This window comes from Crotalus tigris, unplaced genomic scaffold (genome assembly GCF_016545835.1).
Source record: "Crotalus tigris isolate CLP2741 ecotype Arizona unplaced genomic scaffold, ASM1654583v1 scf7180000017741.1442986301:2390832, whole genome shotgun sequence".
In the NCBI taxonomy this organism is placed as follows: Eukaryota; Metazoa; Chordata; class Lepidosauria; order Squamata; family Viperidae; genus Crotalus; species Crotalus tigris.
In genome coordinates, this window is record NW_024096608.1 from 1,815,359 (window position 1) to 1,835,367 (window position 20,009).

At 47.0% G+C, this 20,009-nt stretch overlaps 1 protein-coding gene across 14 annotated transcripts in view; it reads right to left on the reverse strand.

The window, feature by feature from the left end:
- Positions 1-556: 556 nt before the first annotated feature.
- TJP1 (tight junction protein 1) overlaps positions 557-20,009 on the reverse strand; it is a 160,744-nt gene continuing 141,291 nt past the window's right edge. For 7 of the 14 annotated variants that reach the window (XM_039340143.1, XM_039340149.1, XM_039340148.1 and 4 more), the window contains 12 exons: positions 19,337-19,547; positions 18,424-18,524; positions 17,353-17,706; positions 15,979-16,227; positions 14,174-15,058; positions 13,494-13,591; positions 12,551-12,772; positions 11,394-11,557; positions 10,013-10,481; positions 8,473-8,690; positions 7,249-7,392; positions 557-2,475 (listed from right to left, as the gene is read on the reverse strand). In XM_039340143.1, the coding sequence (XP_039196077.1) occupies positions 2,381-2,475; positions 7,249-7,392; positions 8,473-8,690; positions 10,013-10,481; positions 11,394-11,557; positions 12,551-12,772; positions 13,494-13,591; positions 14,174-15,058; positions 15,979-16,227; positions 17,353-17,706; positions 18,424-18,524; positions 19,337-19,547 (3,210 nt within the window). In that variant the 3' untranslated portion in view covers positions 557-2,380. The remainder of the gene's footprint in view (positions 2,476-7,248; positions 7,393-8,472; positions 8,691-10,012; positions 10,482-11,393; positions 11,558-12,550; positions 12,773-13,493; positions 13,592-14,173; positions 15,059-15,978; positions 16,228-17,352; positions 17,707-18,423; positions 18,525-19,336; positions 19,548-20,009) is intronic. The other 7 variants (XM_039340145.1, XM_039340155.1, XM_039340144.1 and 4 more) reach the window with 6 other exon arrangements.

Sequence of the window (20,009 nt, forward strand, 5' to 3'; positions counted from 1 at the left end):
GGGGACGTGGTTTCATGTACTGCCTGCATCCTACGGACGGGGCTTTGCTTGTTTGCGCAGACCGGTTGCTGGCATGCCGCAGCCCAGTACTGGTCCACGGACCGGGGTTGGGGACCCCTGCTCTAGAAAGTTGAGGAGAGCAAAGGCTGTTGGGGTACGATACTTAAAACCGATGGAGTTGTGATCTGTATTTTTTTTCCCACTTATCTAATAGTGCTCTCTCAGGAGGGACCTGAAAAAACACAACACACACCACTCCACCACTCCAAAGTAGAAACTGGAAGAATTAGACGTAAGGAGGCTCACAAATTTGGTTACATCCAGGTTCTTTCAACAGGATCGTGCTAAGGAAAACTTTTTTTTTTTTTAAAAAAAAATGGAAATTTATCCTGGCAGTTGGGTTGAGAAGCATCTTTGCAGCCCAAGGAACATCGTGGGACTTTCAACAGTCTGCCTGGAGGCAAAACACAGTGAGATTTTGAAGTAAAGGGAAAGGTTATGGAATCAGGGCATCAGCTACAGGCATTTCCGACAGAAACAAGAAGATGCGGGATTCTTCTATTTTAAAAACAGTTTTTATTCTGCATATTTAGAAATGTGTAATTTTTAATAACGGCAAAGAAAAAAAAAATCAGCCACACCTGAATAGCTAAAGAACTGATTAACAGAATGCAGTGGTAGATTATCTAAACAGAAAGTGTGTAGATGTGCCATAATAAATTGTCTATTAGTAAAAAAATACATTTCAGGGCACATGGTACAGTATCCGTATCACAAAATTACAGTAGGGATACTTTTCTTTTTTTTTTTTCTTTTCCCCAAGATAATCAAACTAGAGAATTCCAAGTTAGTCTTTAAATGCAGCACTTTAAAAAGGTAAGAACTTTGTGCATTTTCAGTTTTTTGTTTGTTTATATATATATATATATTTATATATTTAAAAAAAGTCCTTGTTCTCATGTACGGTAGAAATGCTGCATTATTGCTGCCAGATCTCAAAGTTCAAGGCTCAAAAGGTTTGAGAATATAAAGATATTATGAAACTTCCATTTTGTATTATATATGTATATATATACATATATGTATATATATATATACACATATATACATACATATATATATATATAATACATATCCTCGTATATATTATATATATATATAAAAAAGGTAAAGCTTATAAAAGTTAATTTACAAACCAAGAACAAAAGTGGTACGCACAAGTTTTTATATACAAGCAATCTAGAACATCTATAAATTTTTCCAAAATGCATAGCAGAAAACAAAATTAAAAATTAAAAAAAAGAGAGAGAAAAAAAAGAAAAAAAATTACCGTTGTTATGTTCTTCAGAATTCCCGTTTGGACATTGCAAAATCCAGGATGTCACTAACTCTCTTTTGGTCTCCCAGTGAACATATTCACACAACCTCAAACAACCCATCTCCCCCCCCCCCCCTACCAGTCGTAATTTCTCTAGGTCAGTAGTAGCACGGTGAGCTACGATGACAATGAAAAACTATGTTAAAAGCAGGAGGATAAGGCAACGCTGCTAAATAACGTGGTCTGTTGCAGATGTGGTGAATTTTGAGAGGCACATGAACCCCGTGCGTTTTTCTCTTTTCTCGGTAACAAAAGGGGCGTGGGAAAGAGAGGGTCTTCACACAATCAGGTGAACTAGCAGGTCAGCTAATCCTGGGCAAGAGAAGGACAAATTTCCCACTATTGTGCTAGCAAAATCTTTTTTTTTTTTTGCCTCCAGGGAATGGGAAAAAAATACAGGAGGGGAAAAAAAAACCCCTTGGGTTACCAGGTTTTTCCCACCCCACCCCCCGCAAAAAAAAAAAGAAGAAGGAATGATGTTATCTTTGCATATTCTAAGAATGGTTCAAGGTGTTCGGTTTTTAAATTAAAAAGGAAAAAAGGAGAAGAAAACTTTTAACAAGACCAAATAAACAAAAGAAACAAACAACAACAAAAGATTCACCCCTAATTCAACAGTGAATTATGAACCTCTGGGGGGGGGGGAACACTAAATTGCATTGCTTCTGTGGTAGTTTAAGGTTTTAAGCTATGATGCGTTAAAAGTGTCCTGTTAAGAAAGGTGAGAGGCTTGCCCGCGAGGACTTTGCGTGGCCCCTGTAGACCGGTTTAGTTGCTGCAAACGCGTGTACCCTGATCATGGTTCAAGAACGTTCTGACTAGCTGTTGTTAGTCAAACCACAGATTGCTTAATACTAGGAGAAGGGTTAATACTTGAAAAGAGTGGTTCAGTTTCTACGCAGGTGGTGGTTTGTTGATTTTTTGTGTGTTTTTGTTTTTTTGGTCTGATTTTCTTTTTTAAAATCTTGGTTTCGCACTCAGATCCACCCACTAAGGTAAGGGTTAGAAGTGATCTATTAGAACTGACACACAATTGGCTCCAACAAGATAATTTGGATCTCCGGGAAGAGACTTGTTCTGCCAAGTTTTGGGGTCACCTGTGGGAGGAAAACAATGTAGTAGTTTAGTATCCATCATCAACAGGGGAACAATCTTGGATAACAATATCGTTAAAGATAACAAGAATGTAAAAAAAATATCACCTCCTGGTTTAGGGAGGACCAGGCAAAGACGTAACAAAGGGCAGGTTTTCATTTGCTCTTCTGATCTCAACCACCCTGGGAATACTTCAAGGATCGACAGAAGAGAGGATCAAAGACTTTGGTGCTCTCGAATGTGGTTGTTTTCTTGTAGATATCACCCAGCACTGATGATGTTACCTAGCTGGGTAATGAAATGTCTGCAAGAAAACAGCCAAGCTCAAGGGGCACTAAGGACCCCCATAACGAATTCTGGCTATGGGAAATTCCTCCAAAGTGAGTTATCTCCTGATCGTCAACTTTCTAGAGTTGAAGAGTTGAACCTTGGCCGTTAGTTGACAGATGGACTTCAACTCCCAGAACTCCCCAGTCACTGTTTAAGTCTTCAAGTTGCCAAGGTTGAGAAGGGCAGTTCTAAATCACCAAACCTAGCCACGGGATCAAGCAGCCTGGTAGGCAGAAGTTCAAACAGGCTGGGATGCTCTCCAAGGAATCTAACTTCACCTTAGCTTGGAACGATTAAGACAGTCACGGTGAGTATTCCTCCCCTGTGTATTAATGATGGCCAATTTTTGGAGAGGCTCTGAGGCTTCAGATGGCCCCCTGCGGCCCTGGAGGACCAAGCCTGAGGCCAGATGAAGATCAGGTCAATCTAATGCAACAATTCTCAACAGGCAGACGAGGAAGCTTTCAGAGAAAGAGCTGACCCTAAGGGTCCATACCTGCATTGTAGGAGAAGACTTTTTCTCCCAGACGTAGCCATGTGGAGCTCTCAAAGGCATTTGTGGGGTCTCAGGCCAAGATGACCCCCCTCCCCCTTATACAAAACACTCCTTAGGATTGACAGTCCAACTCTATTACCAGTTTTTCCCAGCCTGTGCTAATTTCTGCCTGCTCACTTTGCTCAAAAAAACCCCACAAGGACAATGGATGGAAACCCAACATTTTGAAGGAGTCTCAATGGGAAAAAAGGGAGTGGTTTAAAGCAGCGGCCCCCAACCTTTGGGCACCCGGGACCGGTTCCGTGGAGAGAGGGGCTCTGGTTTTGTGTGCTGCCTGCATCCCGCAGATGGAGCTTCGCTTGTTTGCACGGACCGGTTTCTGGCGTGCCATGGACTGGCGCCGGCCCACAGACTGGGGGTTGTGGACCCCTGGTTTCAAGAATGGGGCCACTAAAACAACTTTCAGACACAGGTGGGAACCCCCCCCCCCGGCTTTGAGCATCTGTCTCTATTAACCATATTAGCTGTGGCTGTCAAGAATTGTCGTGGAGGATCACAGTTTTGTTACCTCTTTTCCATAGCACTATTTCCTCTAGCTATAATATAGCCCCATCACAGCGCTATGCTCTTAATGGATGCAATGTTGATTTTAGGTCTAATGTAGCTATTGAAATACAGCCAAGTGATGATGGCACCTTGGTTTCTAAGCCATGTTGACCCTCCCTTTCTAGGCCAGCTTGCAATCTTTCTGCAAATGTACAGAAATCAGATTGTGCAGAACAAAGCTAAGATTTACTTCTAGGGTGTGATGCCCAGGGCAACCTAAAGAGTTAAGTTACTATCTCCTTAGGTTGGATTAAGATGCAACCAAAGTTAGCCTGATTTCTTTCTAATTGTTTCTTCCAGTTACTCTATTTTGGAGAAATGCCAATTATCTACTGTTTAATTCAAGCTCTGTAAAGCTCTACTTGCACCCTTATCTTTTACAAACATACAATCCCTGAAACTCTTGGGAACTTCACAATCAGACACTCAGAATAACACAATGGGATTATGTAGGCAAACAAGAACATTCTTCCAAAACCACAGTTCTTGTGAGAAATGCACGGAAATAATCAGGATCAACACTACAACCAAGAGGCAGGTGTTAGTAGTGACACATATAAAGGGAGCCCCTTGGATGAGGCCCTCCTTGGAATTGCAAAAGCGAGCCCATGTTTAGGAGAGTTAGGGAAAAAAAATCCTCCCAATTCATAAAAAGGGCAAATTGTTGGTTAATTCTGAGCTCCCTAAATATTTTGTTTTTTTCAGTTTTTTTAAACAGAATAGACATTCAGCACCTTAGCTAGATCACTCAATTGTTGGTTAAGAAACCAGCATGGAAGGTCATCTTTGGAAGCTGAGCTCCAACTTCCAGGGGCAACGGAGGAGAGAAAGCTGGTGGAGATTTGGCAGGCAAGGATCTGTATTCACAGATCCTTTTTTTAACGTGGACGGAAATGACAGTGTGAACACAGGAGGTTCGTGGTTAGTTCAGAAAGAGCCCTCTGGGATCAGCTTTCACCTTGGCATTCAAGGATTCAGGGTGCTATGGGTCATTTAAAGTGAGGTGTGACGTGCCCCCTGTGCTTCATGAGATGAGATGAAAACCAAAAGAAGGACAATAGAATTTGGAGGATAATGTGGCCAGCACATTTGAACATTTTTTTTTTTGGAAACAAGATGTGTTTGTGAGAGGTTAGTATGCGTCATAAAATGTTCATTTCGAGAAAGACAGAGCATGGAGAACATGTTAGGAGAAGCTCGAGAGAAAGAGACAGCGAGGAAGAGAATCCCAGAATCAAATAGAGAAAGTTTCTTTTTTTGTTTGTTCGTTTGTTTAGAAAAAAGAAAAGAAAACGTATTTATTTAAGACATTGTATGGCTTTACACATCAGAAGACAGAGTTGGCCAGTTGTGAAAATTCTCCCGTTGAGCAAAGATAACCAACGTAACAGCACACTGAATGGAGGTTAAGTTGCAGAGATGCTCGAGTACAAACAGGAAAAGGCAAAATGTGTTTAACGCCACACCCGCACACCACAGCAGCACCCAACGAAGACCCCAAACGCAGAAGTACAGAAGAGAGAGAGAGAGAGAGAGAGAGAGAGAGAGAGAGAGAGAGAGAGAGAGAGAGAGAAAGTGGCAGGACCACCATAAAACCCTCTTTTCGCTCATTTCAAGTTAATTCATTACAAAATAGAGATTGAAAAGCAGGGTCTGAGGGTGAAAGGGAGAATTGTGGATCCTCGTGGCTGCAAGAGGTCCATTTTCTAAGGTTTCCCAATCTTTTGGGGGGGGGAGTGGATTTCACACACCAGCAGCATGCAAATTCATGCACTGAATTCCAGTAAGACTCAACCAGTTACGGCTTCTCTACATAACTGGTTCTCCTAATATTTTAGAAATACTCAATGCTGCTATTGGTTCCCCCTTCATCAACACACTGGCATTGAAAATGATCAGATACATCAGTGAACAAATAGGAATACATTTTTAAATACTGCACACATAAATACATTGCTTCTATATACCATATGCAGATATGTATACATTGAAGGATGCCAAATGTTTTTACGCTTATGTGGCTGGAAACACCCCTTTTTAAAACTTTTTTAAAAGTATTGTTTCGGTCCATTAACAGCCTTGCTCTAGCAGCCCCCATCATAAAATTTTACACCAGGACTTCTGTGCTTTGGGAAAACTTTGGACCTCAGGTTTTAAGCCAATGAGACGTCCCCTCTTCAGGGTGAGTGAGTGGGGGGCTTCCATATTTACTACTTTAGGGGGAGCACAAGCGAGTCCCATCGGCCGTCAGATCTCTCCTATCTTACAATGCCTTGCAAAGCCTCCATCTCTCCGTAACATCTCCCCATTTAGAAGGAAGAATACAGGTAGTCCTCCACTTAAAATAGTTCCTTCAGTGACTGTCTGAAGTTACAATGGCTCTGAAAAAAGTGGCTTATGACTAGTTCTCACACCTACGACCGTTGCAGCAGCATCCGTGATCAAAATTCAGATGCTTGGCCACTGACTCACATTTATGACGGCTGCAGTGTCCCGGGGTCACGGAATCCCCTTCTGCAATCTTCTGACAAGCAAAATCAACGGGGGAAGCCACTTAAGGACTGCAGTGATTCGCTTAACAATTGTGGCAAAACTTACTTAATAACCATCTCAGCAAGAGAAATGTTGGCTTAATTGTAGTCGTAAGTTGAGGACTACCTGTTTATATTGAGGGAGGGGGGGTTGAAGGCAAGGATATATATATATATATATATATATATATATATATATATATATATATATATATATTTTGCAAGAGGGCCCTTTTTTAAAACTGCCAAATTCATCTGTTCCCTTAGAAACCAAACATTCGCCACCTTGAGGTTCACCAGATTGGGAGCGAGGAGTTATTGGAGGAGCAACAAAGAATTCAACACGGACGGACCCCCGTTAGGACACAACTGACCAAAGAAAGGAAGAAAGGGAAGGGATTTCTGGTCTGTTATCATCTGTCACTCATCCAAAAGGGCTTGGCAGTGTGCCAGACTCACCAGAAAGGGAAAGAGAGAGAGAGAGAGAGAGAGAGAAAAGAGGGAGGGAGGAAATGGCGCAAGGCAAGACAGCGGGTAGATAATGGCGTGGTTAAACGGGACTGTGATAACATCCTGGATTATCTACCGTGTCACTTTTGATTGACTCATCATGATTTGGTGCAATGGTTTTTTGTTTTTTGCATCGTGATGCAGACACTGGCAATGAAACATGAAATGGAGAGCGGAGACGAAAAAGAGAAGAGATATAGTCCCATCTCAAGATTCCACAGTGGGGCCCACCTGGGACAGGTGAGCTTAAATGATTCGGTAGCACCCATAAGCCCCCAAAGGACAGAGGGAGGACAGCATACCCGACGAGGAGTCGGAGGATTTTAGAGCAAAAGACCAACCATCAGGGGTCATGGACGCACAGTGTGGCAAGCGCAGCTCGACGGGCTTCAGGAATTTCAGTCCGTGCGGCCCACACATCACCAGCGGGCTCAGGAGCGTCTCGCCTGCAAGGGAGGACAGAAAGGAGAGGCGTTAGCAGGACTCCGCACACCCTCGGACAGGCCCCCCTGAGCCACAGACCGGGTGGGTCTTCCACAGGGTTGGCATAAAGGAGATGGGACGACAGAGATAAATATTCCTGGCTTAGGGAGACAGCTTGGGAAAAACGGTGCTCTACATCAGCGTTTCCCAAACTTTCCCGCTGGCATCTGGCACGGAGGAGGGGAGGGAACGGTTTTGTGTGAGGAGCTGCATGAATGCACATGCTCACCTGCCCTTCGCACAGCCTGGGCTGCGGCCCTCGGTGTTAAGGTGTCATAGAAACCATTGTTCCCTGGGGGGGGGGAAGGGGATGGTTTTGTGTGAGAGGCAGGCATGCACAGCTTCATTTGTGGGGTGTGCACAGCTGGTGCGAGTGGGGTCGCAAGGGCATGCGCGTCCGTCCACCACTGGCACAGCCCGGTTCTGAATGGGCTGTGGCCCAGGGGTTGGGGATCCCTGCTCTACATGGAGCTGCCCTGGAAGAGCATCTGGAAGCTTCAATGGGGTCCTGTTGCTCTCTGAGCTTGGCTGTTTTCTTGCAAGACGTTTCATGGCCCAACTAGGTAACATCATCATTACTAGTAGGAGGTTGAGGAGGGAGATGAGGAGGATTGGGGGTCCTTGGTGCTCTTTGAGCTTAGCTGTTTTCTTGCAAGACATTTCATGGCCCAAGTAGGTAACATCATCAGTACTACTGGTAGTAGGGAGGAGGAGGAGGAGGAGGATTGGGGCTCCTTGGTGCTCTCTGAGCTTGGCTGTTTTCTTGCAAGACATTTCATGGCCCAACTAGGTCATGAAAGGGTTTATATTCTTTGCAGCCATCTGGTCATTAGCACTCTGAGGGTCAGTCTGATGACCAGATGACTGCAAAGGATATCAATCCTTCCATTCCCCATCATTCAGTTAGAACGGAAGAAGCTTCCTGGATGAGAAGTGAAATGTTTTCAAGGAAACAAGAACAAGAAAGTCCAGTTGCCCTTTGGGGAAAAAGCACCTTTGGGACCGATAAGGAACAAAAGGGAGAATTTTGCCCTCTTTCTTACCTTTCTCTTTGTCTAAAGGCGGAAGGATACTGTTATCTCGGCAGACCTTAAAATAGATCTCCTGTTCTATTCCCTCCGGGATGGCTCCTTGCGGGATAATTATGCTAACGCCAGTCTCTATGGAGCTGAGGACGCCCCCGTTGCTGTTGAAGACACCCCTCGCTGTGGCGATGACGGTGTGGCCTTCCTCTTCGTCGTCATCTTCCAAAGCAGAAGGGCTGAAGACAGAGAGGTGGAATCAGATCGGGTGCTTTGCTTGCTGGCCTTTTATTACCCAACTAAGTGACTCCATCAGGGTGAGGGAGTGTGGGGCTTGTGGCCCTTTCATACGGAGGTCAGCCCTTCGTTGGGATCAGAATGGTTGAAAGGGTGCCATGCCCAATTTTGCAACCAATTATCAAGCCAATCCCTATAGTTATTAAGGGAATCACCCTGTCATTAAGTGAATCGGGCTCCCCCCCACAGATCGGTCGGAAGCTGGCTGGGAAGTTCGCAAACGGTGATCATGTGACCCCTGGATGTTCAACCGGCAAAAGTACACACCGGTTGCCAGGCACCTGAATTTTGATCCCATGGCTGTGGCCATCGTAAGTGTGAGGACTTGTCCCAAGTCACCCTTCCCAATGTTGTCACTTCGTGCAGCCACTAAACAAACGGTCGTTAAGTTGAGGACTAAGTGCGGGATATCACTTACGAAATGCAATTCTACAGAGCAAAAACGAGCCCGCCAGGAAAGCAAAACTGAAAAACACTACGTGAAAATATTGCCTCCCAATAGTCCTTGACTTACGACCATAATTGAGCCCAAACTTTCTGTTGCTAAGTGAGACATTCGTTAAGTGAACTTTGCCTCGTTTTATGACCTTTCTGGTCATGGCTGTTAAGTGAATCACTGCAGCTGTTTAGTTAATAACACGACTGTTAAGTGAATCCTACTTCCGCCTTTGCTGGTCAGAAGGTCGCAAAACGGGAAATCATGTGACCCCGGGACACTGTCCCAAGTCGTTTGGCAAAGCCCCTCCGTGACTTAGAAGGTTGTCTGGACTCTTCTGGATAACTGGTTTAGGCTGGTCACCCCCTCCCTTCCTCTGGGCTGGGGTCTCGTTGAAACAGGGGTTCAGAGAAAGCCACGCGTCCTTCAGAGCAGTGGTCCCCAAACTGTGGGCCATGGGCTGTTGGCCACTGGGCTGCCTAAGTGGCTGGTCAGTGCACATGTGCATGCGCACCCCCCGTTCGCCACTAGCGTTGCGGTAGCACACAGGTGCTAGCGATACCGTATCATAAAGGCGCTAGCTAGCGTCACTACGAGGGCACCCCCACTTGCACTAGCATCACGGCGGCGCGTGGGCGTTAGCGTTGCTCAAGAGCTCGTGGCCCCGTGTGCATTGTGCACGCAATTGTGGCCCCGTTCGTGCGTGCGCTTGCAGCTCCGTTCATGCACACATGCGCCGCGCGTAGAGGCATCTCCACCACCACCCCGCACCGGGCTGCCAACCAAGAACGGCCGGGGAGTCCCTGCTTTAGAGGGCGCCCGCCTTACCTGACGGGGATGGCCTTCGGCACGGCGCTGATGTTATTTGGTTGGTACTTGAGTTTGTCCGCTTGGCTGGAGAAGCTCTCCGGGTTGCCCTCGAACTCGGGCTGAGCGGAGCCGTGTGCTTTCAGAAGGGGCTGGGGAGACGGTTGAGGCTTGGCTGAAGACATCTCCAAGGGCTTCGGGAGGGTCTCCTCCGGCAAGAGGTTGTGGTTGAACTTGGGGCTTTCGAACTTGCGTTCGAAGGGCCGGGCCGCGCTGGTGTAGGGCTTGGAAGAGGCGGTGAAGCGGTTGTAGGCCGGGGTGGCTTTGGGCAGCTGCTCGATCCCGTTGATGGGGCCTTTATCCGGGAAGCTCTTCTGAGGGTAATAAGTAGCCTGCACCGTCTCTTCTCGGCTGGAAGATCTGAAAGCCGCTGGTTTGTTCTGAGGCGCGGCTGGAAGCTCCGGTTTGGACAGGGGGGGATTCTGGAAGTCTGGCAGAGTGGATTGCAATAAAAAATGATTAAAAAAAAAAAGCAGAGGTGGGCATGTGTTAAAGCAAAGAAATATTGGACAAAAATACACACTCGGCTAGAAAAGATGCTGGGGAAACGGATAGACTTTAAACCTGATTTTTTTTTAATTAGGCATAATGCCAGAAAAGCTTGATAAACGAAGTATGTATTTGATTTTGCATGTGATAACAGCAGCAAGGCTTGTATTTGCACAATATTGGAAAAATCAAGAAATACCATTGGAGGAAGAAATAATTAAAAAAAATACTAGATTGTGCAGAAATGGACAGACTTACTTTGAGACTGAAAGAAAAAAGAAGAGTATTTTCAAACTTGGGACTTATTTTACCAACGGCTGGAGAAACGAACTAGGCATTAGGAATTTAATTTGCATTAGTGAATGATGAACGCAGACAACACGTTTGTTGAATAAGCACTGTTGAATTGTATTAAAAAATTAAAAAAAGCAGAGGAGATGGCAATATTTCAAAACCTACAATTATTCAGCTGAGCCCCATTTCCTCCCCACCCTTCCTCCTGAAAAAAAGCAGAAAGCAAAATTAAATCCATCCGATTCATCATGATCACATCACAGTTCTTGCTCTTCTGGACTTGGACAATTAGGGGCGCTTTCTGCTAAAATGAGAAGTACGGGTAGTTTAGTGGCCGTTCGAAGTTACGGCACTGAAAAAAGTGCCTCTCTTGCTTAGCAATGGAAATTTTGAGCTCACTGGGATCGTAAGTCAAGGCTACCTGCACCTGTTATCTTCCTTTTTTTTTTTTTTGCAAACACTCATCTCATGATGGGTCCCCATGCCGGATTTGCTACCCACAATCCCCGAATGGGAGACAAAAACGTTTCAGTAGATGCAGGACGAATCTGAGGCTCACCTTCAGCCAGGACAGACTTGGGTTGAAGAGACACGATGGGGTTATTGATGGACTGAGGTTGGGTATACTGGACGGAGGGCACCGGGGGAGTTACTTGAGGAGGGGGCTCATAGCGCTTGTCTCCGAGACCCCTCTCCAGAGGCTCCAGGTCTACTGACTTCCCCCTGTTAGGGCACAAGAAGAAGACATCAACCCTACAACTTCTTGCCATTCCTATCACTTCCACCCACAAAGAATATTTCATTTCTGGGATAATTCCTGTCGCTCCTTTAAAGAAATGTTTCTCAACCTCAGCAATTGTGTGGACTTCAACTCCCAGAATTCTCCAGGGCTGGCTGGCTGGCGAATTCTGGGGGAGTCCACACCTCTTGGCTGGAGAATTCTGGAGTGGAAGTCCACCCATCTTCAGCTTGCCAAGGTTGAGAAACGCCCTGTTAGGCCAAGGGCTCTCCAAACGTGGCAAAATGAAGACCTGTGGACTTCAACTCCCAGAATTCTCTACAGCTGGCTGGGGAATTCTGGGGGAGTCCACACCTCTTGGCTGGAGAATTCTGGAGTGGAGGTCCACCCATCTTCAGTTTGCCAAGGTTGAGAAACACCGTGTTAGACCTTTCCTTGTCTTCCTCCATTGTTCCTAAGATCTGGGGGGCCAGGGAGAGAAATTGGGAGCCTTTAAGGCCCGTGTGAATCTAAAACAGGGCTCTTCAAACTTGGCAAGGTTAAGATCCGTGGACTTCAATTCCCAGAATTTCCTAGCCAGCTCTGGAAGATCCCTTAAAGAAATGCTTCCCAACTTCAACAATTTTATAAACTTCAACTTGCAGAATTCTCCTCGGCTGGCTGGGAAATTCTGGGAGTTGAAGTCCGTTAAGTCTTAAAGTTGCCAAGTTTGGAGAGCCCCGTTTTAGACTCAGACGGGGCTTAAAGGCTCCCAATTTCCTCCCACCCCCAGATCTTAGGAACAGTGGAGGAAGACAAGGAAAGGGGGCTGGCGAGAGAAACCCACAGGATGCGGAAGCTTTGTTACAGGAACAGCTCTGCCAACAAGAGACACTGAACGTAAGAATGATAGGGCCCTAAGGGGAGCCTGGAGGTCCTCTAGTCCAACCCCCTGCTAAGGAAGGAGGAGACGTGCAGGAAGAGGAACAAAGCTTTACTTGGAGGAATAATTGGTGTAGTTCAGCTGGTTGTGAACGGCTTTTCCTTGCTCCGCATGGTGGCTGCTGGGGACTTGCGCAGCGGGCTTGCTGTCGTAATTGCGACGGTCGAAGTAGGAGAGCTGTTTGCGGTAGTATTCTTCGTCTTCTTCCGGGTCGTAGTGGTTGGCTCGGACGATGTCCTCGGGGGGCTTGGCTTGAGGTTTCTGCGGTTCAGGGGCTCTAGCGGCACCGGAGGAATTAAAAGGAATTTTATTTATTTCCTGCCTTTTATTATTTTTATAAAAATAACTCAAGGTGGTGACCATCTTCGTCCTATTTTTCCCACCACCACGCTGGGGAAACTCTGGGATTTGGGTGAAAGAGAGAGCCGTGGTGTTTACACACGAGGGAACAGACTCCGAATTGCGTTACAGAAACTCGAGATTTGTATAAAAACTAGGACTGTGGTATGATGACAGGTAGTCCTCGTTTAATGACCTTTCACAGCTACGACAGTGTTAAAAAATTAACTTTATGGCCAATCTGTGAAGATTGAGGATCTTCACAGATTGGCCATAAAGCTACTTTTTTTTAATCACCGTTGTAGCTGTGAACGTCATTAAACGAAGACTACTTGTCATCACATCATACCATTGATACCATTGAGGATCTTCACAGGTCTGCAAAGAGAAGGAAAGCTGAAGCCAGATCATAAGCACAGTCACAGTTTCATTGAAGGACTGCTTCACTCAGTGACCAAAGGGCCAGTTCCAAATGTGGTCACTAAATGACTGGTTACATCTTAGGGATCATTTCAAAAGAACAAGCAATGGAGCCGTATGTTAGCAAAAGCAGATGCCAGAGTGGCCTCCAGCTTCATGCAGGCAACTTGTGGGTTGCTGCTGAGTCGGTGGCGTGCACACGCCCGCGCGCGCACACACACATCATCTTCTGCACTTACCTGTAAGCTGATTTGTCACGCTCAGTCGGATTTTGAGAGGCTGCTTTAGGGCCGGTGAGGGGTGCCACGTTTGGCTTAGGCGCAAGTTCCGGAGGATGCTAAAAGGCAGAGATAAAGTCAGAAAAGAACGGCCGGGATCCCACGGAGATGCTTATTTTACCACTGTTTGGGCCAAACCGCATCCTTTCGGTAAGGATGGAGGAGCAGATCTTGCCAGCGCTTTAAAAAGGGGACCCACTTCTGTAATGTCCATTTTCTGTGTTTATTTAATTTACCCGCCCCTGAAAATCAGCATTACCTAAATCATTACAGTGTGAACAATTTTAAGTTGATATTGTATAAAATGGCTGTCCTCGGGAAGGAAGGAAAGAAGGAAGGGAGGGAGGGACGAGGGAAGGATAACAGGGAGAGAGGAGAGAAGGAAGGGAGGGAGGGAGGGAGAAATGAAGGAAGAAAGGAAAACCGAGAAAAGAAGGAAGGAAGGAAGGAAGGAAGGAAGGAAGGAAGGAAGGAAGGAAGGAAGGAAGGAAGGAAGGAAGGAAGGAAGGAGATGGGAATGAGAAGGAGGGAGAGAGAGAGACTGGAGCTTTAACTGGCTCCTACATCTTCTAAAATCCTCCAACGACACCCTTCTAACTCCCACCAAACATTTGCTGCCCTGAGCCCTTCCGAGGTCCCACCTTCACCACAGAGACGTCATTCGAGTCCTTGATCTTCTCCAACGACGAGGACCGCTTGTTCTCAAACATCTTCACCCGGGTGAGCACCGACTGGGGTTTCATGGCCGGGTCGTCCTCCTCCTCCTCAGCAGGCAGTGTGGGCAGTGCTTTACTGTTGCAAGGCAGGGCTTCGGGCTTGCTCTGGGAAGGGAGGGGAGGATGCGGAGCCCCGCTGCCGAGGGACGATTCGTAGGGAGCCGCTTTCGCACTAAAGCCCGGTGGTGGAGGCGCTTGCTCATAGCCTCGGGGTTGCGACTCGAAGTAATGCTTTGGCTCGGGCGACCGTGGCACCGTGGCAGAATATGTCTGGGGTTCAGACTTGTACCTCCCGTGGGCGTCGTAGCTGGGGGGAGGCGGCTCCTCGTATCTCAGCTGGGAGAGGTTGAAGGCTTTGGGGCCCGGCTCGTAGCGGGCCCGGCTGTCGTAGGCCACGGGGGGAGATTCTTCGAAGCGCGGCGGCTGTGCTGCAAAGTAGCTGCTGCGTGCTGTGCTCTCCTCGGCGTTTTGCCGAGGGTCGAAATCCCGGGGCGGCTGGCTCTCGTAGGGGGGGCGAGGCTGGTAGGGCTGCTTTTCCTCATAATACATCCAGTGGTCTTCATAGGGGGGCACACGCTCCTCATAGGGTAGGCGAGGGTCGTAGCCGTGGGGAAACGAGTCCACGTAGCTGGAGGAGTCGTAGCGGTACGCCAGAGGCTCGTAATCCCGGTTGGCCGGCTTCTCCGGATACTGACCCTGCAGTTCGTAGGTCAGATTCGGCTCCTTCTCCTGTCTCTGTCCTGGCTGCTTCAAGGCAAAGTTTTGACGGGGGAGGTCCTCGTTTACGAAGGGGGGGTCCTTCCTGTACATCTGTGCAAAGAGAGTGTTTTGCTTCCGTCAGATATTGCAGAACATCTGGAATCAATCTATCTTGGTCAAATTAGGGCTTTACCACACCCAGAGCATCGAAAATTTAGCTGTTTTCAGAAGCTGACAAATAGTCCTCGCTTAGTGACTGCCTCGTTCAGCAACTGAACCACCAATCTTTGCATTTACGACCCTCCCGGGTCAATAAAGCAAAGGAAAGCTGACCTCAGATTGTTAAGCATGCTTGTGGTTTTATGTATCAACCGCTTCGCTGAACGGCAGAGTTGCCAGACTTAACTGTGGTTGCTAAACAAGGACTGCTCATACTCAGGGGATCCACTGGCCATCAAAATCAGCCTAAGAAACACTCCCGCTAAAAATTTAGCCCTGCCCAAGGGAGAAGCTCAGAATCAAACAGTCCCAAGAATCATTGCCGCCGCCCATCCCCCACAGCTAGTAAAAATACAGGGTGACCCGAAGCCATTTCTATTCAATGCCAAAAAATCCCGTATTATCTCTCTGGAAACATAGCTATGGTTTCCTGAAAAGTGCATTAACGAAAGTAAGAGAAAGCTTTCAGCCACGCCTCACTTAGAAAAACAACACAACACAACACAAAATAAAGAAACAAAAATCAAGCTGTAAAGCTTTGAAATGCGCCGGTGGTACCTTTTAGCTGATCTCTCATTGCAGCAGAAATGAGGATTGATTCTTGAACGCATGCAAATCAATGAATGCCCCAGCCCCAAGTTAGCTATTTTTTTTTTTTTTCAAAGCACAGAAGTTCTTTTGGATTGCAGGAAGAAAGGGCAGTTGAGCAGCAATGAGACCCCTTAGTAGGCAAGCAAAGCAGGTACGATCAGGCAATCATTTCGACAGGCAGCCCCCGGACCCGTGCAAGGTTTCCACATGGCCACGGGTACCTTAGTGGCATCTATGTGCGGTGGTAAAGAAGCCAACTCCGGGTCTCTGAGCACCAGGTGGGGCGCTGCCTCGGGGCCAGCCATCCTTAGGGGCCCCGCTGGTGGCTGATACGAGTTGTAGGGGGCTGCCCCGGGGTCCTCCAGTCTGACACTGGGGAGGCTTACACAGGGGTTAACGGAAGGAGTCAATGAGGCTGGGCCCCCCGTTTCTGGCGAGGGGGGAAGGTAGGGGGCTGAAGCGTCTGCTTTCTGCGAAGTGTTTAAAAGAACAGGTTTCGGTCAAGCTGAGATTCTCCCAGTGCATGAAAAAACATCATTAGTATTATTTATTAAATTTATAGCCTGCCCCGTCTCACCGATAAGGCGATTGTGGGCAGTTTATGGGTATGAGTTATAATCACCCCACAATCCCTACAGAGACGTGTTCTACATGCATTTTAAGTCCTTTCGCGTATGAAACCACAGCTGACCAACAGGAATAAAAATGGGGCAATTTGAAGGACTTCCTATGGGGAGAAGGGAAGGAAAAAGGGGGCAGACGCTAGGAAAACCCAGCAGTTTCTCTTATTTCGCTAAGCTTGTAGAGCGAATTTGTTTCTTTTCTCTGCTAATTTCACCATTTCCTACTGGTATTCCTTGAGGCACCTCTCTAATGGAGCCTGTCCATTACGGTCATAAGTTGTAACAGGCATAAAATGGGTCTGTCACCTAATCGATCTGATTTTACTGTCTTTTTTGTGATGGTCGCTATGCGCCAACGGTTTTCTAGGGGTGAGGTTTTGCAAAAAGCCATCATAAAATAGGATCATGTCACAGTGGGACGCTGCAAATGGCCCTAGAGTTGTGTTGTGGAAGGGGGGGGGCAAGAGGAGAAAATATAGGCATGTTACTATGGGGGGGGGGCAGGGAGGAGATCCATCAAAACTTTAGATCCGGGTTGACTGCAACGACGAAAACACCACAAAGGTCAGGAGAAGAACACGGAGGTGACTTGGCAAAGCTAACACTGAAAAATTGACAAAAAAAATAAAATTGATTTGTTGGTCCACCATGGATGTTTTTGAGAGACTAAAGCAGGATTAACATATTTTAAATCAGAGGTCCCCAACCTTTTGGGTACCGGGGATCAGTTACATGGAGAGAGGTTTTTTCCACAGATCGAAAAGTGTGTACAGTTTTGTGTGCTGCCTGCATCTCACAGATGGGGCTTTGCTTATTTGTGTGGACCGGCTGCTGGCATGCCGCGGCCCGGGACTGGTCCACAGAGTGCGGGTTGGGGACCTCTGTTTAAATACCAGAGGGAATCCATTCGGGGACCTGGTCTGGTGGGAACCAAAGATGTTTCCTTTTCTCGGGTTCTGCTAACATCCTTACCGGTTGAGCAGTATTGTTTTTAAAACCAGGAGATTCTATCCTGTGATTTGGTTGTGGCTGGCCTTGGGACCCATACGGAGGGTAGGTTTGGTTCTCTGCATGGACCCCGGAGGCGTCTTCTCTTACGGGTTCAGAGGAGCGCGTAATGGCAGATTCTGGGGGGGTCCCAACCTCGTCGTTGAGTGTCTCGTCCAGCTCTTGGTCAGTGTAGGCTCCGCCTTCAGTATCCGTGTCCTCGTAGTCGGAGGTGTGCCGGCTGTCGGTGCTGTACATGGAGTACTCGCTACCTGGAGCCGACAGGTAGGACAGCCGGTCATCATGTAGATCAAGGTCATCACTTGTAGTGCCATCTGCCTGTTTTAGACACATCAGAGTTGGACAGTTGAATGGGAAGGTGGTGACATCGCCTTGGTCTCAACTGCAAAGGCTGGACTCTACACCTCCTTGGGAATTTGCTCAAGGACCTTGAGTCTCCTCCAAGACCATCTCTACAAGTGAGGTAGAGAAAGCTCAGAGAGCACCAAGGACCCCACAGTTCAACCCTGAGTTACAAATATTCTCTTCTAAGATAAGAGGAATCTCTTTATCTAAACCTGGAGAACAACAGCCCTCATCAACATGGTTGAGTTTGCTGGGCTCATGTTCCTACAGCCTTTTCCTAACACCAGCTAACAGGGTCCTATTGACAGGTCCAGCAGCAGAAGTCAGAAGCATTGTAAGTTGCTGCTGCTTCCGTTCAACTTTGTCATGAGGGACAGGAGGTCTACCAAAAAGCAGCCCACCTAGGTAGATGTTCACATTCCCCCAAACCTTTCAGTTGCCTATCAAGCACGCAGGTCTTAAGAGGGATCAACTAAAGGCCAATCCTTTTATGTCCCTCATCTCCAATCTCTACTTCTTTGTTAGTTCTTCAGTTGACCTGCACTGATTTCAAAAGAATAGCTGCTTCAGATGCAGCTACCCTTCAAATCTCTTTCAGCCACGTGAAGAAGCTGATTTTCACCTAATATCCACTGAGATTCTGAACACGTTGAACAAGGCACCTGCTAACAAACAGGAAGAACGCCGTACCTTTCCTTCTGACACCCAAACTAGCTGATTTTGTTGTTGCTGAATCGCTTCCTTGAGGGCTCCATACCATCCGTCGTTCATGGAGTTCAAGTTAATCGTAGCTAAAGACAGGCAGGAAAGGGAAGGAAAAGCCTACAGTGAGAGGCGAGGCGAGGCACTGAAATTAAGTCACGGCTACAACTTGCACCAAGCCCATAACCATCTTCAGCGATTCTAGAAGCCTTGCGAGAAACAGAAAGAGGCTGCTCCGAGGATCTTGAGAGTTTACACCTCAGATTTAGAAATCCTAAAAGAACTCCCTTCCAAAATGAGGTTGGACTGGAGGAAAAATTCTGGTTTTGTCATCTATTCTGCAAGCGTTAGTAGAATTCCAGGGCCATTTCGCTTAAGAGGAAACAGGGTTTGAGAGACTTTGAAGAATGCGGCTGATTTCATTAAGAGCCCTCAGTGATGTTTTTCAGACAGAATTGTTCCACGTCAAAGGTCCCAACCTTTTGGGCACCAGGGACCAGTTCCGTGGAGAAAAGTTTTTCCGTGGACTGGACGGGGCGTGGTTTTGTATGCTGCCTGCATCCCATGGATGGGGCTTTGCTTGTTTGTGCGGCCCGGTTGCTGGCATGCCGCTGCCTGGTACTGATCCACGGACTGGGGGTTGGGGACCCTTCTCCACATTATTTGTTTCAAGGACACTTTAAAAAAAAAAAAAGGCCCACAGGGATCAAGACAAAAATAGGAAGGAAGGAAGGAAGGAAGGAAGGAAGGAAGGAAGGAAGGAAGGAAGGAAGGAAGGAAGGAAGGAAGGAAGGAAGGAAGGAAGGAAGGAAGGAAAACAGGGAGGGAGGAGGGAGGAGGGACCGAGTCAGGGAAAAATATCTTATTTATTCAACCCAACCCTTCTTCCTGGCATGCTCACCCGTAAAGAGGTGATGGTTGTTTTTGCGTAACTTGTGAGCCCTCTCGTACAATTTCCTGGCACTTTTCCGGGATTCTGGACAGAGTCTCATCCTCATGGTCTTTACCCCCTGCTTGGAGTCCGGGTTCAAGAACACTACAATGGGATACCACTGGGCGTAGTTTAGGCGGTCCACTGCATTTGGGGTGACGTCTAAGAGGGCGTGTTTGTCCTGAGAAATGAGAACATGGATAAGAAAGGTGAGTGGAGCGTCTGTCCGTCAGTTGATGAAAAGAAAGCACCTGGATGAGCTTTGTGCAAGGCATGGATATTTGGCCACTATAAGACCTATAGACTTCAACTCCCAGAATTCACAACCAGTCTGGTTTTTACTGAGAATTCTGGGAGTTGAAGTACAGCGGTACCTTGGTACTCAACAGCTTTGAAGCATTCATCGAATTTGGTAGTCAACGCATTTGGATGCAAAAATATTGTCTCCAGTACTCATTGTTCAGCACTCAACGCACCAAGCTAGAACGTGATAGTGTCGGCTGCCTTGTGACTCACTACATTAGTTCATTGTTTTTGGTACTCGTTGCACCTCCTGGAACCAATTAACGATGAGCAACGAGATACCACCGTGCACAGAAGTAGAAGGCACCAAGATTTTGAAAAGCCTGCTATTAAGAAAAAA